The following is a 15,879-nucleotide window of genomic DNA, read 5'->3' on the forward strand; positions in this document are numbered from 1 at the left end:
TTTTGTTTATTTTTTTTTTTTTTGTGTTTTAAACAGCAACCTCAATTAATTAGCTGGTGTTTGTTTGAACTCAACTGTCAACGGGCTGGAACGGGAACGTCAAGGGGGCTTTCAGGGAGTCCAAGTGCATCCCGAGCCAGTCCCCTTGGGTCCGGTCGATTACGTTGCCAAGCGACCTCCTCGTATTGAACTTGACGATCCCAGACAGGAGGGCTGACGCCTCTTTGATTTCACCATGAGTTAATAGACTGGTGTGTTGTCGCAGGCCGTCACTGCTAAGGAAGAACTTCCCGATCAACGGTAGGGGAGTGGAGTCGGCTGGTAACCCAGCGAGCCAGTCTATGCTCCTAAGGGTTGCTAGGGGAGGCTTGCCCCGACCTGAGGTCCTTGGTTCTGTTGAAAGGGGCTCCGTCACGGGCTAGGACTCGGTGTCAGCAATAGGGTCGGTAAGAGTATCGGGGCTTGGGTCGGTAGGCTGGGAAGGCCTCTCAAGTCACCCCGAGTATGCCTCTATGTCATTTATTAGGGAGTCGTAGGACCAGACCGTGAATGACCCGATCTCGACCGAGCCACCGTAGCTATGGACAGACAGGTTCTGGCTATCGGACCCGCTCATGGCTGTACCTCACAAAGATGAAAAGACGCCTTACTAAGGGCAACCCAGGACGTAAAATAAGCAGGAATAAAATGACTAAGACTAAAGTAAAAGTAGGTCGAGCACTCGGTACCTGTTAGAAAAGCGAGTTGTGAATTAAGCTCGGCTTCAGGTTGACAGGAGCTCTAATGGTCGGGAAACTCTGGCTCGTAAACTAAGGATTCGTAAAAGCGTAAACTCGCGGCGGACCCCGTATTTATCGATGGCGGGAGAGTAACACGGCGGTTCGTTTCCCCGTAACCCTGGCGCTATTTCCTAGGGATCGTCCGAGCGTGACACGTGTTGGCTAGGGCTGATGTCGTCCCTCACGTCATCCCGCGAACCCTATTCGAGTTTCAGAACGGCGATCGGGCCCGGGGCCTAATCACGAAACCCGGCCTCCGTCTCCTCGGGAGTCGTCGGAGACCGAGCTGGGGGGCTAGTTGATATGGATAAAATCCCGATCTACATATTCCGATCTACCGGTCTAAGTATGCGTACCGGTTTGTATTCGCCCGCTGGTTTATTTTCTTACTTAAGTACCCTGCTCATTTTACCGGTCTCCATAGGTCGGTCAAACCGACATCCCGCCCTTGATTGGAACCTCATTCGGCTAAATTCTCGACCTTTTTGGGACTCATACTTGGCTTCCGTATGCTGGGCCGTCGCGCAGGCCAGTGCATGTTCGACATGCGTAACACATGCCACTGGTCTGGGACATTTTCCGAGGCCACCTATAAAAGGCGCATTTATTGCTGGTAGAAAGACTTTTGACTGTTTCATCTATATAATAGTCAAAGAGACCGGGAACCTCTGACTCACTGTCACGTAGATCGGTTTCGCATAGGGTATACCAATTTGTACCCGTTTGAGTATTAATACAGAGTATTTATTCGTACCTCCGTATATTACTTTATTAGCTACCTTTGCTATAGCATCAACTACCACATTATCCTCCCAGGGACGGTAAGAGATACGCAACATCCAATTCTCTTTCTTTTATTATAAATGTTATAACAATACTTTATATTTAATTATATAAGTTTAGATCGTGCATCGAATGGGAAAATATCTAGTTAGTATTTAAAATGTTAGACAAAGTAACTTCTTTTTATATTAGGATTCTCATTAACTCTTTCATATTAAATCTCTAATATAATGGTTTTGATATTTTGACAATTCTTTTTATGTGCTTGTCTAATGTCTACTCCACATGTTTTCAAAAAAAAATGTCTACTCCACATCAACGCCCAATGGTACATGATTTTGGGGCAACCCACCCTATATCAACTACCCTTTGTTATTTGTTTATTTTATTATCATTCTTAATTTTAATAACAATTATACTTTATGATTAAATAAAATTATCAAGTGTAATAATACTGTTATAATGTATAATTTAATTAAAAATTATAAAATTTAAATTTAAATATTATATAATTTAAAAAATTTTAATAAAATGGAACATTAATATATACAATAAAAATCATATCAAGATTGGTTATTACTTAAGTATATAATTCTTGCAAACGGAAAGATAAAAAGAAATTGTATTATTGTAATAGATTATAAGGATAAATGATAATTTTTTTAATGTTACAAAAATAAATTTGATTTTTACATTTTTTTCTCTCATACTAAGTGGTTAATGCCATATTGCCATTATAGCATGCTTCTTTCATAGAATAGGTTAGGAATGAAATAATCTTTCAGAGAATAGACCTATTATGTGATTTGGTTAGTTATTTTATTCCCAAAAATGGTATTTTCGGAAATGTTCATTCCCCTTGCAAGGAGAATAGCTATTCCGATGAGGGACCTTGGTATTATGCTATTTATGATTTCTCATGGATACTGGATAACTTAATTCGGTAACGCCTAATTTATTTTTATTATTTACTCTATATGTATTATATAATAATATTATAATAATAATAATAATAATAATAATAATAAGGTAATTTTATATTTTAAATGTTTATTGTATTTGTAATCCTTAATTCAACTGAGTAAACATACATTTCCTAAATCTAAATTCTATCCCTTGTATAAATTAAATAATGAAATTGAATTCTTATTCTATTCTAGGGTTAATGATATGCATATTTAAAAAAAAAAATTATTTTTATGTATTAATTATTTGTGAAAAGGTATTTTTATGCATACAGTCGTACCTTACCAATTGTGGAGTTGTGGTACACAACTGGCCAAGTGTTTCCCTAAAACCCAAAGGACAACCAAAGCAAGTCAAATCCCACTAATCTGCACCGTCCATTCCGTCCGAGTGGAATCAGCATAAATCTTTGCTACGTTAATCAAAACCGAGCGTTGGATCAAATCCGGTATTCCTTGGTTTCATATAACACGGACGGCCGATCTCTTCGCCTGCAATTAGTCACAAAACCTACGGAAAGAGAAAGAGAAAGAGAGAGAAGAGGAACACAGACAGACATGGCGGCAACTGTGAGCGCTTGGGCAAAACCTGGCGCCTGGGCTTTGGATTCCGAGGAGAACGAAGACGAGCTTCTGCAGCAGGGAAAGGAAGACGCCGCTAACGCCGATGCGCCGCTTTCCGACTTCCCTTCCCTGGCCGCCGCCGCCGCCACCAAGACTAAGAAGAAGAAGCCTCAGATCTTTTCTCTACAGGAGTTCTCCACTTACGGATCGGCTAAGCAGCCTCAGCCTCAATCCGTGGGGCTTACTCCCGAGGAGATCATGGCGCTCCCCACCGGCCCTCGCGAGCGAACTGCTGAGGAGCTTGACCGCTCCAGGCTTGGCGGCGGTTTTAGATCCTACGGTTCTTCGTACGACAGGCCTGCTCGCGACGACTCGCGTAGGCCGAGGGACTCCAATCGGGACTTCGCTCCTTCTCGCGCTGACGAGACTGATGACTGGGGAGCAACCAAGAAATTTACAGCGGGTAACGGTTTTGAGAGGAGGGAAAGGGGGGAGAGAGGAGGGTTTTTCTCCGATTCGCAGTCTAGGGCTGATGATTCTGATAATTGGGCCGCGAAAAAGGCTTTCGTTCCATCCGAGGGAAGGAGGTTTGAAAGGAGAGGCAGTTTTGAGTCAAATGGCGGCGGGGGAGATTCAGATAACTGGACCAAGAAGAAAGAAGAGGAGGGATGGAAATCCAGGTCCGAAGGCGGCGCATTTGATAGCTTAAGAGAGAAGAGACGTAGTAATGGAACGGATTCAGATTCTTGGGGGAAGAAAGGAGAGGAAGGAAATGGTGGTGGTAATTCTTCAAGGCCAAGGTTGAATTTGCAGCCCAGGACATTGCCCTTAGCTGAAGGGCAGCAGAATGGGAATGGGAATGGGAATGAAACCACAGTGAAACCCAAGGGGTCGAATCCCTTCGGGGATGCTAGGCCGAGGGAAGAAGTTCTGAAGGAGAAGGGGCAGGACTGGAAGGAGATTGACCAAAAGCTAGAGTCTGTAAAGATCAAGGAGGTTGGTGATGCTCCTTCTTCATTCAGAAAGAAGGGCTTTGGGAGTAGTAATGGACGTTCCCGCTCTCCAGAGAAGACCTGGAGGAAGCCGGAGGTGAATGATGCTCCTCCTCGGCCTTCCAGTTCCAGGTTGGTGCCTTCTTTTCATTCTGATCATATATATATATTGTGATCAATTGCCTGCCATGTAGTTTATTTACTTCTTAGTTAATTTTGTTTCTTGCTCTAGTAATTTGAGTTATTTCATTCAAAATATTTGATTATTAGCTCATTTGACTGTAAGTAATCTTATAGTTGCTGAATTGTATAGGAGTAGTATGCTCTAGGGATTTATGGTTTACTATATAACCTCATATAAAAGAAAAACAAGTATTTGAAAACTACTTTTTCTTTACTTGAAAAAGCCCTATTTTCCCTCCAAATCTTGAAAGCTTATACTCCACCTCTTTTTTGGTTTATTATTGTATACTGAGAGATACTGAGAGACTATGTTTGTTTGTGAATTGTGATTGGGAGTTCTTGCTTTGATTGATCCCTTGTAGAGCTAAGTGCTCAAACACCACTCCAGGTAACAGCGGGCTTCCTTTGACTCGTATATAACCCTAGTACTGTACTGTACTCTAAAATCACTTTGAAATGGATTTAATCCTCCTCTGCCAAGTACTGTACTGTACTCTAAAATCACTTTGAAATGGATTTAATCCTCCTCTGCCAAATTCAAATGAATACTGTAGCCATTTTAGCTTAGGCTTCATCTTGTGTGTTCAGAATTCATGTTGTTCCAGAGATTCCAGATTGCTGGAGCTTGTTGTGCTTATGGGTAGGCTTCATCAAGTTGCATTATCTTTACTGTGATTGCTTCTGCTATAACAAAGTGTCAGAGAAAGATGTTCTTGTATTTAATTAGTCTAAGTTATCTCTATTTGCTTAATCTGAGCCCCATGTTTTAAGGGTAATTGCTGGTATTTAAAATGTTGAATGGTGCTAGAAAGGGAGGGAGGGTGTGAATACTAATTTGCCTGATTTTTCGCCGAAGAAAAGAATTTCACTTTTGTACTTTGTTAAGTAGAGCTGATAGAGATTGATTTTGTTAATCATAACATCTTCTAATGTAGTGCTGATAAAAGCGGGGAAAAGCCTGTGGATGAAAGTGGAGATGCTGAATGCGGACACAATGAGCAAGAAAATTAGTGTTACTATAAAGTTTTGAGGCGGCAGACCAATGGATGATGTATTGCTTCGTTTCTGTGTTTTGCGTTCTTTATAATTTATATATACCTTTGTCTTGTCCCAAATTCATGTCCTTGTGATTGGAAGAGATTGAATCAATTTTGGTAGAACTACAAGTAGAGACACCACTATTTCATGGCTACAAAGCTTATCTTTTGTGGTTGTGGGTGGAGTTGATTAATGATTTTGGATGGATTGATTGATTGGTCCCTTATTTAACTCAGTTTTTAGGTTCATAGTTGAGTACTTCAACTGTTTCCTCCCCATCTAAAGCCTTGTTCCTTTCTCCTTGTGAAAACCACTACTCTTACTTAGTAGCCTTCTTTTCTCTTATATTATGCAATTTTGCCAAAATGATCAACAATCTTTGTTCATTCAGCTTCTCCCTCAATTTAATTCAAAAATTGCATTGTTTACTTGCTGAGACTATGTATGTTGTATGTGGCCCAAATGCTACGGAGGAAGAAGAAAGCTCAGAAACATGTTGCCAAAAAAATGCAAATTTGTGTTATTAAACATATTAATTAATTTTTCTTGCAAAATTACAAGTTAAAGGGTGAGTTGGAACTTTCTCATTAATTAAATTTTAAATTTGTAAAAAATATGTTTAGTCTTATTCTAGAAAATAAGAATTAAATTATTTAAAAAATCAATTAAGATGCTTGATTCGTAAGAAATTCTTTTATGTTTATAAAATATCCTTGTTATATATAAATATTTAAAAATACAATTAACAAATCATATTGTAAAAAAATTTCAATTTGTTGCAAGAACATTAAAAATATAAAATAATACATTTTTCTAATAAATAGTATTGTTATACTTCAAAATGGTGAAAGAGATGACTGTCTTATATTTACAACACTTTTAATTTGGTGTCAAAAAGAATAAATACCTAAAGAAATTTTCTTTCTTTAATATCATGGAAATAAATTTTCATTGACATGAACTTTTTTAAGTCAAAGATCCCATCAACTATTAAATTCTCAAAAAAGTTTAAAATTTTCTAATTACCAAATGTCCTCTTAAGTTAAAGCATAAAACTCAATCATATTAAATCCATGTCCATTATCTGTTCCAACATACTTTGCATATCTTCAAAATTATTAGCATTTTTTTTAAAAGAGGACAAGTTTTAGATTTTGATTTCATTAAACAAACCAAAGTCGTACAACTAAAATCATCATCATCAACAATAATAAGGAAGAAACGATGACGAGAATTGAAAGAAATACAAACCAAAAAATAAAATAAAATCTAACATAAGAATAAGTTGCCATGAAATGTAATATATCATGGTAACGGGTTTATTACTAATTATTGAAGATACACGACTAATTGATAAATTTATACGAATTTAGAATATTTAATACTCTAATGGTACGTTTGGTCGCGGAATAGGCCTGAAATGACATAGCATTCCCAGTAATAAGCATATTCTTTTGTATAGGAACATTGATCATTCCTTCTAGAGAGGGAATAACTATTGCTGGTCCTGGTAGACTTGTATTAACCTATTCCCGAGTCTTCAAGAATAGTTTTTTATTTTATTTTCTATTTTACCCTTTTCTTTAACCTAAACTTTTACATTATTTTTCTCTCTTCCTCTATGTCTTCGCATCACATCTGCCATTTACATCAAATTGAAATTCTTCTTCAAGCTTCAAACAAAGGTATTCTTCTAAACTTTATTATTTTACAAATTATTTATGTATGTATGTATATATATATATATATATAAACAGTTGCGGCCTGCGGCGCGGTGCCTCAACTGCAACAATATATATTTATATATACTGTTATGTTCCCGGGCGAAAGCACGCATCAATAGCGATTAGGGTTTTTGGGGATTGTTGGTAGGTTGTTTATGTTGGGAGATAAATTAAAGGGATTAGGGAACAATGATAATACAAACGTTTATTAGAATGAAAATTCCCTTTATATAAGAAGGTTACAAAGACTAACTAAAATATAAAAAGGAAAGGAGAATCATTAAAACTCCTTACCATAATTATTTGCTATCTCTAAAGGAAATAAATCAATTCTAATAATAAAGATATTTCAGGAACATATCATATACGGTTGCGGTGTCGCCCCACAGCAGTGTGTATATATATATAACGATAAATATGGTTACCGGAGTATATTTGTGTATAAGTAAACAGATACAATTATATTGCTGTAATTTGCCTCGACCGAATCGTGGTCTCGACGGCCTCGCTACTTTGCTAGTTTTTATTTTTATTTTTTGTTTTTATTTTTTTTTTAATTTTGGGAGGCAAGGCCTTGGCTTTTTTGGTAGCTTACTTCGACCAGTCATGTGCTCGGTCAAAGATCAGCTCTTCCGTAGGTTAGTCAACGAGGTCAAATCTCGTACCTACCCTTAGGGAAAAGCATTTTTGTAATTAAGCCATGAGCTCGGTCAAGAAAATGCCCTTCCGTCGGGTAGCTAGCGAGATCAGAATCCTGTGCCGGTCCTTAGGGAGTAGAGTATGCGAGCTCTCTCTCTCTCTCTCTTTGTTTTTTTTTTTTTTTTGATCGAGAACAAGACTTCGATCAAATGGTTAAGGATAGACCTCGACCGTGGTGGCCACTATGCAACTGGTGATATCACTTCATCCTCTTGCGCGGGCACCATGACACTTGTCATTGTTGAATGGCCTGAGTAGTCGCCCGGAGATCCATAGGTGGTACCGGTGTCCCGAGCTCTTGCAAAATATAAGAGCAAGAAGTTTGGCTTTCATATAAACGTTCTTAATTTTTTAGGGGTCATAACTCATAAAATTAGGTGGACTCTCTTATTAATGACCCATTTAACTTCTTTGATTTGTCCAGCCTTAGCGGTTGGCTCACTATACTTAAAGTGAATTTCAGGGTCCTCACTACATGCCAATAAATAAACAATTAAATAGTAATACTATATATGAATGTAGTATGCAGTAGCAAAACTCTCTTTCCAACCTACCTTAAACTCAAGTATCATCTTGGCTCTGTTTGACAAAACTTATTTAGTAGTTTATAGTTTATTTTAATTTATTAATAAGGTATAAGTTTTGTTTGGTAATGTTCTTAAAATAAGCTAGTAGCTTAAAATAAGAATTTATTTTGAAAAAGCTAGTAGCTTCTTAATTTTTTTCATCTTTATCTTTATTATTTTAAATAAATAATATCCTTTACCATCTCAATTAAAAGTTTTTTGGCCTTTTATCATCAATATGTTTGATTTTAATTTCAATTTGACATTGTGTTTCAACATTAATTTGTGTATGAACTAATTTTATGAATTATAAAGATTTTGTTTTACTTTATATATTTTCAATTATATGTTCTTACTTTATATTTTATTAAAATATATTGATTTTATAACTAACATGGTTGGCGTGGTGATTCAGCACATTGTCCTTTAAGCATGAGGTTGATGGTTTGATCTCCACACATGTGAATGGAGCAAACCAAAAAAATATATATATTGATTTTATTATTTTATATTTTAATATGTAAAAAACGGATTAGTCTTCTGGCTAGAGGGTTACCTTTGGGCAACAAAAATAATATATATACTGATTTTATTATTTTATATTTTAATATGTAAAAAGAAAACCTATTTAAATTTAAAGCTATTTAAATTTTATGAAAATGTCATTTTTAGTCTTTTTACATTTATCAGCTTATCAAGAAGCTACTTTTACCAAACACTTTTAAGCATAACAGCTAGTTTAACAGCTCTTCAGATTTCAGTTTCGAGTTTATATCTTTTCAGCTTTCAGCTACTTTTTAGCTTCCAGCTACCTTTTCAGCTAGGTTTGCCAAACATAGCCCTTGTGTTTCAAAAAGTAGCTTCCCACAAGAATGGGTTATTAGCTTGTTGAAAACTATAACCCTAAAAACAGTACACTGTATCTAGGTGATGGGAATGGTTTGTGCATAACTGAAGTAGATGTTGAATTAGTTTTAGGATTTCCTTGAGGAAATTTAGAGATCACCAAGTGGTCAAGGTCACATAATACTAACCTATTAGAGGATTGGAAAGATTTGGTTGGTAATACACCACGAGGTATTAGCTACAGGGATGTTATTAAAGCCATGATGTCTTGCGTTGATGGTGGTTTTGGTTTAAAAGACATTTTATTGTCTTAGTATGTTCTTTGTTTATAGATACCCCAGAATGGTTATGTTAGGCACCATCTAGTAAGATGTGGCTGTTGGTCCCAAGGGGATGGGGTACAAGTCTAGAGGGGGGGTGAATAGACTTGTATAAGATTTTGCAAATCTTTTCAACCTCTCGTGTGTATTGAACTTAGGATGTTTAAGTTCGATACCTCACGAGGTGAAGACAAAGTTTTATGCGCAGCGGAAATGTTATCCCCTTTTAGTTAGCACGAGTTTGGGTTAGTTCGAGAGGTGTGATTATATGCAGTGCAATCGAGAGGTTAGCGAGAGATGAAAACAGTAAGTAAATGCAAGAGAGATTTTTAAGTGGTTCGGCCAACCCGCCTACGTCCACTCTTCTTCCAGAAACTCCCTGGAAGGATTGCACTAAAAACTTCCCTTATTTAGTACAATATCGAGCGCTTGAGCTTTGATCACGAAGCCCGCCTCAAGCCTCAGGTTTTTCGCCCCGCTTCTAGTTACTCCACCTCTCGAGCACTTGACCTTTGATCACCAAGCCCGCGTCAAGCCTCAGGTTTCTTTCGCTCGGACAGCAGCCAGGTTACTCCACCTCTCCTCAGGTTTTTCTCCCCGCTTCCAGTTACTCCACCTCTCGAGCACTTGACCTTTGATCACCAAGCCCGCGTCAAGCCTCAGGTTTCTTTCGCTCGGACAGCAGCCAGGTTACTCCGCCTCTCCTCAGGTTTTTCTCCCCGCTTCCAGTTACTCCACCTCTCGAGCACTTGACCTTTGATCACCAAGCCCGCGTCAAGCCTCAGGTTTCTTTCGCTCGGACAGCAGCCAGGATACTCCGCCTCCCTTGCTTAATCCAAAGCAAGACGTTGTTGATAGTCACAGTTGAATGTAACAATCTCCAATCTGACCACAAGCTATCGTTGAATCAACTTTGATGTAGAGCAGCTTTGGTCACCTTCTGGATGTATGACAGTTTAGCTTTGTAACTCTCTTCGAACACTAAGATGTGTTCTCTCGCTGTATTGAATATCAGGATGATATTCCAAGTTAAGCACTTTGCACTTGAACGTTTTTATCAGACACCTCTTGTTAACCTCTTGACCTCTTTCACAACCCCTTTTTTTTCTGTGTCTTTACGTCCTTATATATGAGAGTAGAAGAATAGTTCCGTTGGAGGGAAAACTATTCCGTTTGAAATTGGTCTCCCACGCCGAACATGGGTCTTTGCACAATTTCAGCATTTTTCATGGAGTAGTGGTCTTGTAACTTGAGCCTTTTGTTTTGTAGTGAATATTCCATATTCCACTTTCTTGAGTTCATGCTTCACTTGCTTCTTTTGGATAAAGTTACTCTTTTTATGTTCCCATCATTCCTTGTTTGGGGAATCTGACCACTTCAGGATTGGTGCACTTCTTGACCGTTTGTGGTGGAGGTCTGACGTGTCATCCACTTCCGTCCATTTTGAAACCTCCCGCTCAGCACCTCTTCAATATTTTATCTCCATGATATTCTTCTTCTCCAAACTTAGAGTATTTTATCTGCACATGTTGACTGACATTCAGCCTCTTGGAGAAGTGCCGGTTTATCGAGACCATAGAAGATGTCTCGACCACTTGATGTTTCAATCCCATGTATCGAGAGGTCTATCTCTCGAATATTCTTTACGTCTCGAACTCGATAGGTATATCGAGAGGTCCTTACCTCTCGAACTTGGCTTGTGTCTCGAGACTTAGTTGATGTCTCGTAGACCCTTATTCCTCCAGAGTTGTCTCGTGCCTGCTTCTGATCTATCTGTTTGCTTACAACACGAAAACTTCTAAGTTGTTCAAACAAGTTTACCTTAAGCTTAAATATTTCCCGAGTTGAGCTCAAATTACCCGGTTGTATTTTCGCTCTTAGTTTACTTATCGAACTTACATTGTTTTGCCTATGTATCGAGACTTGGGGATTCTTACTTAACAGTTGGTATCATCAAAACCTATTACATGATGTTCCTAACAATTTCCCCCTTTTTGATGATGCCAACACTTATACTTACTTATATGGCTGATTTGAAAAAGAAAAAGCATTGATTTTATTTTCAGCGCATATGGTAAGTTTGACAACTGATCTACTAAAGCAAGAATAACCAAACTCACGCAACACCCCAACAAAAGATATATATATTATCATAACAGGAGTGTTTTACAGGGCTTTAGTAGAAAAGAGAGAAGATAAAGAACAACATCAAATTCGAATGCATGTAGACATCGAGAGCTTACTGCTTATTCGCTTTCCTCTTCTCGTTTATGGCTGCTCGTGTCTTGTGGAGGTCTTCAAAGTTCACCTGCTCTAGATATTCGTTTGATATATCCAGGTGAAGGTAATTGACAAAGGCTTCACCTATGAAGTTGCCTTCAATCACCCCATCTCTCCACCATTCGATGCATTCCGGAAGAGTGAGACCGCTATGAAGAGCTAAGTCAGTTTTGGTAAGAAGACTTACTATGATTCCATGAAGATATTCGTTTGAGTCTTCTTTGGTCCCTGCCTTGTAGCTCTGTAGGAGTAGCTTGTCTCTCTTCTCTTTGGCTGTTTGTTGTTCTTGTTTCTTTCTTCTGATTTCCTTGTCTTCTTCTCTTCTTTCTCCTATTTCCAGTGAACGCTGGATCCTTAACATATCTGCTCTTTCAGCTTCCTCCATTTGTTTTCTTGTTGACTTTGGAACTTTTGGAGGAGGAGGAGGTCCAGCTGGTTCACTTGCCGCCCTCTTCTTGCTGGTTGAAGTCCCTCCCTGAGTCTTCTTTTCCCCCTTGTTGGCATCATAGCGGAGGGAAAGTAAGGAGGACAAACCGTCGAAGAGTGCATGGATTTGGGCAGGCATTTGGTGCGACAGGTCAGTGAGTATGGTTTGTATTACATCCTGTCGAAGTTCACTTGAGCGTTGGTGGGCTTGAAGTTCTGCTCGTAACTCGGCGAATTCAGTTCTCATCCTTTCAGTCTCTGCTCGAGCTACCGCAGCCTCATCCGCAGCCCTTTGTGCTGCATTCTCAGCCCACACTGCTTGTTCGAGAAGTTCTTTGTGATTTGCTTGGGAGTCACCGGAGCCAGTCACAGGTATTGCAGCGTTTCGAACAACAGCAAGTACATGCTCAAGTTGAGCCATCCTCTGAGATTGATCAGTCATGAATTGACGCACCTCGCCAATGAAAGCTCGTTCGGCCTGTTGATCAAAGTCAGAAGAAGAAGGAGAAGAAGATTGAGTGGTACCTCTAGTCGGAGGGGACTTGGGTGCTTCCAGATTTCCACCCATGACTTGCATTCGTGATTCCACCTCTCGACTGACTTCCTGAGGTTCAGCAGGGACACTGGGATCAGAGCTCGAAGGTAGCTCCATATCAGGTGCTTCCCGGTTTCCACCTGAGGGATGGATCACTTCTTGCTCTTCACCTCCCGAACCTGGAGCCTCAGCTTCAGCTGCTGGTAAGGTAGGATTGGCCAAGGTGGGAGTCTCTGCATCAGATGCTTCCCGGTTTCCATCTGATTGAGGTTCCCCCTCAACACTACCTCTCGAACCAGTGTTGGGAACGTAATCATCTACTGGAGGAGTTGATTCATCGGCAGGTGCTTCCCGGTTTCCACCTTCTTGAACCTCAACTCTCGAACCAGCAGGGTTCTCCTCATTCTGCTCTTGTTGCTCACTTGTTTGCACTTCAGTATGCTCTGGTGAATCTGGAATATCTATTATCTCAGGAGCAGCTGGTGCACTCCACCTTTCCCTATTAACCATATCGATGGGAAAGCCTGGGAGTTGGAGCAACAAAATTTCACCCTCTCGAACTGTCTGAGCTTCATCTGTTGCATTCGAGGGTGTGGACTCAGGTGGTGGCAGTAGTAAGACAGAGTTAGGTGCCACCTCATGTGCTTCAGAGGTCTCGGATTCACCTCTCGAAGCTACCTGGTCTTCTAGAGCAGATTCACTCACTTGGGACAAGGGGATTGCTGCAGTTGGAGTAGGAGTGTCAGCATCATCTCGAGCAACCCCAGAGGTCTCTCCTGGACCTCTCGTGTGTTCTACACTTTGTCCCAAGGATATAGCTGTGGCAAGCCTGATATCCTCTCGAAATTGAGCATCTAGTTCAGGATCTTCTTCAGGCTCGGCTTCATCTTCTTGTGCATCAACAGCTATGCCTTTTCCTTTGTCAGATCGACCAAGATTACTCCTGATTACTTGCATCTCATGGGCACGGTTTTGAAGCTCGTCGGCTGGGATTTCAGTGAGATCTAACCAGTTTAGTGCAAATCGTTCCTCAGCCTCCATCTCTGCTGCTCTTGAGATCAATTAATCAAAGGGACCTGTTCTCCAGTTGATCCAGCGAAGTACTCTGGAGAAGTCGTCCAAACTCGATACATTCTCAACACTTTGATTCAATCGAGATGTGATTTCAGCATTCAGCTNTGAGATCAATTAATCAAAGGGACCTGTTCTCCAGTTGATCCAGCGAAGTACTCTGGAGAAGTCGTCCAAACTCGATACATTCTCAACACTTTGATTCAATCGAGATGTGANATTACTTGCATCTCATGGGCACGGTTTTGAAGCTCGTCGGCTTGTGTCTCGAGACTTAGTTGATGTCTCGTAGACCCTTATTCCTCCAGAGTTGTCTCGTGCCTGCTTCTGATCTATCTGTTTGCTTACAACACGCTCCAGTTGATCCAGCGAAGTACTCTGGAGAAGTCGTCCAAACTCGATACATTCTCAACACTTTGATTCAATCGAGATGTGATTTCAGCATTCAGCTCATCAGAGTCAGCAGGTAGGATTTCTGTTGCTGATGCACACTCCACAGCTTGTTCAGTTATCTCTCGAACAACCGAGAGATCATGTGTCAACCCATCATTCAGAAAAGCTTGCACTGGGTTCCTGACCACAGTGCCCTGATCATCAGCAGCCACCACACAGTCTAGATCTTCAGCTGCTGGAATATCTACCTCTCGAACCACCTGTCGTGGTTCCTCAACAATACCCTGTACTGGATCANGTTGGTATCATCAAAACCTATTACATGATGTTCCTAACAGTGGCCCAGATCAAGTAGTTTAATTGGTGAAATTATGTTCTCCGAAATTTGATGGATTCTCAACTGTCCTGGGCAAAGAGTATATTGTTTCACCTAACAGTGCATATTGTTTCACCTAAAAGTGCACATTGTCCAGTCTTACAGTGCACATTGTTCATTCTTCTAGTGCATATTTTCATATCTTTAAGTGAATTTTTGTATAAATGTTTAATTTCTTAATGTAGTCTATTATTTAAATTTTTTTTAAACTAAAAGGACTTACAAGGAAAAAGAAAAAATAAGTCAAATACACAATCATATGTTCAAATGGTTACAGCGCACATTGTTCTACCTAACAGTGCATATTGTTTTCTAAAAGTGCACATTGTTCAGTCGAATAGTGCACATTGTTTATTCTTATAGTGCATTTTTCATTGTTATAAGTACATTTTTTTTTTGTTTAGGTGCATACTTATATAGCATTATGTGCATATTTATATTACTCCAGAAACACATTTGAAAAATGTAATGCGCAGCACACAGAGATGTTCAAACAACAGTTGTAACACAAGAGACTGATAATACAGTTTGGGAAAAACCCTAGTCTGCGAGGCACTTCTCAGTCTTGAGAATTTGCCTAAATCCACTAAAAGCTTAATATTCAAAGTACATAGTTTTGGGACCAGAAGTTACACAATAGATTGATCTTCTCCTATCTAATCTATTCTAACCTAAACACATGTACTACTTTCTAGGGGAATTTAGAATCCTCTCAAACTCTCTTATGCCTCTCAAGATTAGCTAGGGAATCCGTGATCCTGGGTTAGTTGAGAGGTTCTTTAAATAGCCAACTAATCAGAACAACAACAGTACTAGTTTTATTCCTAGTTTGTTTGGGATTTGATCTTTAACCTTTGTGATCTCCTTTCTGACTTGAATTGGGATTCCTTTTTGCCAACAATTAAGACAAACATTTTTAATTCAACATTTTCCCCCTTTGTCAAATTTTTTGCAAAAACCTTGATTTTTCCCCCTTAGTTAATTCTCTTGTATTTCCTTCTTTGGTCTTGTTGAGTCATGAATCTTCTGTTTGAGTCTTTGTGACTTCAGGTCATAGTGGTCTTGGAAGGACAGAGGAACTGATAGCAATAACAACAAGGAACTTCATTGACTTCATTTACACAGTAGGTTCATCAGCATCGGGTTTCAATATTTGTTAAAGATCTGGATCATTTGACAGTTAAAATGAAGTTTCATAATCACCAGTCTACACATCAGTGTTGGCATCACAGCATTCTTGATTCCACCATATCAAAACAATGCAGTAACTAGCAACATCATACTGTTCTTTTCAGGACAGTACATTAGCAAAAGAAATGCTGTAGCTAACATCAGCATA

At 39.3% G+C, this 15,879-nt stretch overlaps 1 protein-coding gene across 1 annotated transcript; it reads left to right on the plus strand.

Moving 5' to 3' along the window:
* The first annotated feature begins 2,978 nt into the window (after positions 1-2,978).
* On the plus strand, positions 2,979-5,680 carry LOC115999268 (eukaryotic translation initiation factor 4B3-like). Its single transcript, XM_031239122.1, has 2 exons — positions 2,979-4,215; positions 5,202-5,680. Exons 1-2 carry the CDS (start codon positions 3,086-3,088, stop codon positions 5,275-5,277), a joined length of 1,206 nt encoding a protein of 401 aa, XP_031094982.1. The 5' UTR covers positions 2,979-3,085; the 3' UTR covers positions 5,278-5,680.
* The last annotated feature ends 10,199 nt before the right edge of the window (positions 5,681-15,879 follow it).

The sequence above is a fragment of the Ipomoea triloba genome, chromosome 12 (assembly GCF_003576645.1).
Source record: "Ipomoea triloba cultivar NCNSP0323 chromosome 12, ASM357664v1".
NCBI lineage: Eukaryota > Viridiplantae > Streptophyta > Magnoliopsida > Solanales > Convolvulaceae > Ipomoea > Ipomoea triloba.

Bases quoted from the DNA above. Each gene is read 5' to 3' on its own strand.
- LOC115999268 (XM_031239122.1), top strand. From the start codon at position 3,086: ATGGCGGCAACTGTGAGCGCTTGGGCAAAACCTGGCGCCTGGGCTTTG. The intron at 4,216-5,201 runs GTTGGTGCCTTC...CTTCTAATGTAG, and splicing joins CCTCGGCCTTCCAGTTCCAG to TGCTGATAAAAGCGGGGAAA.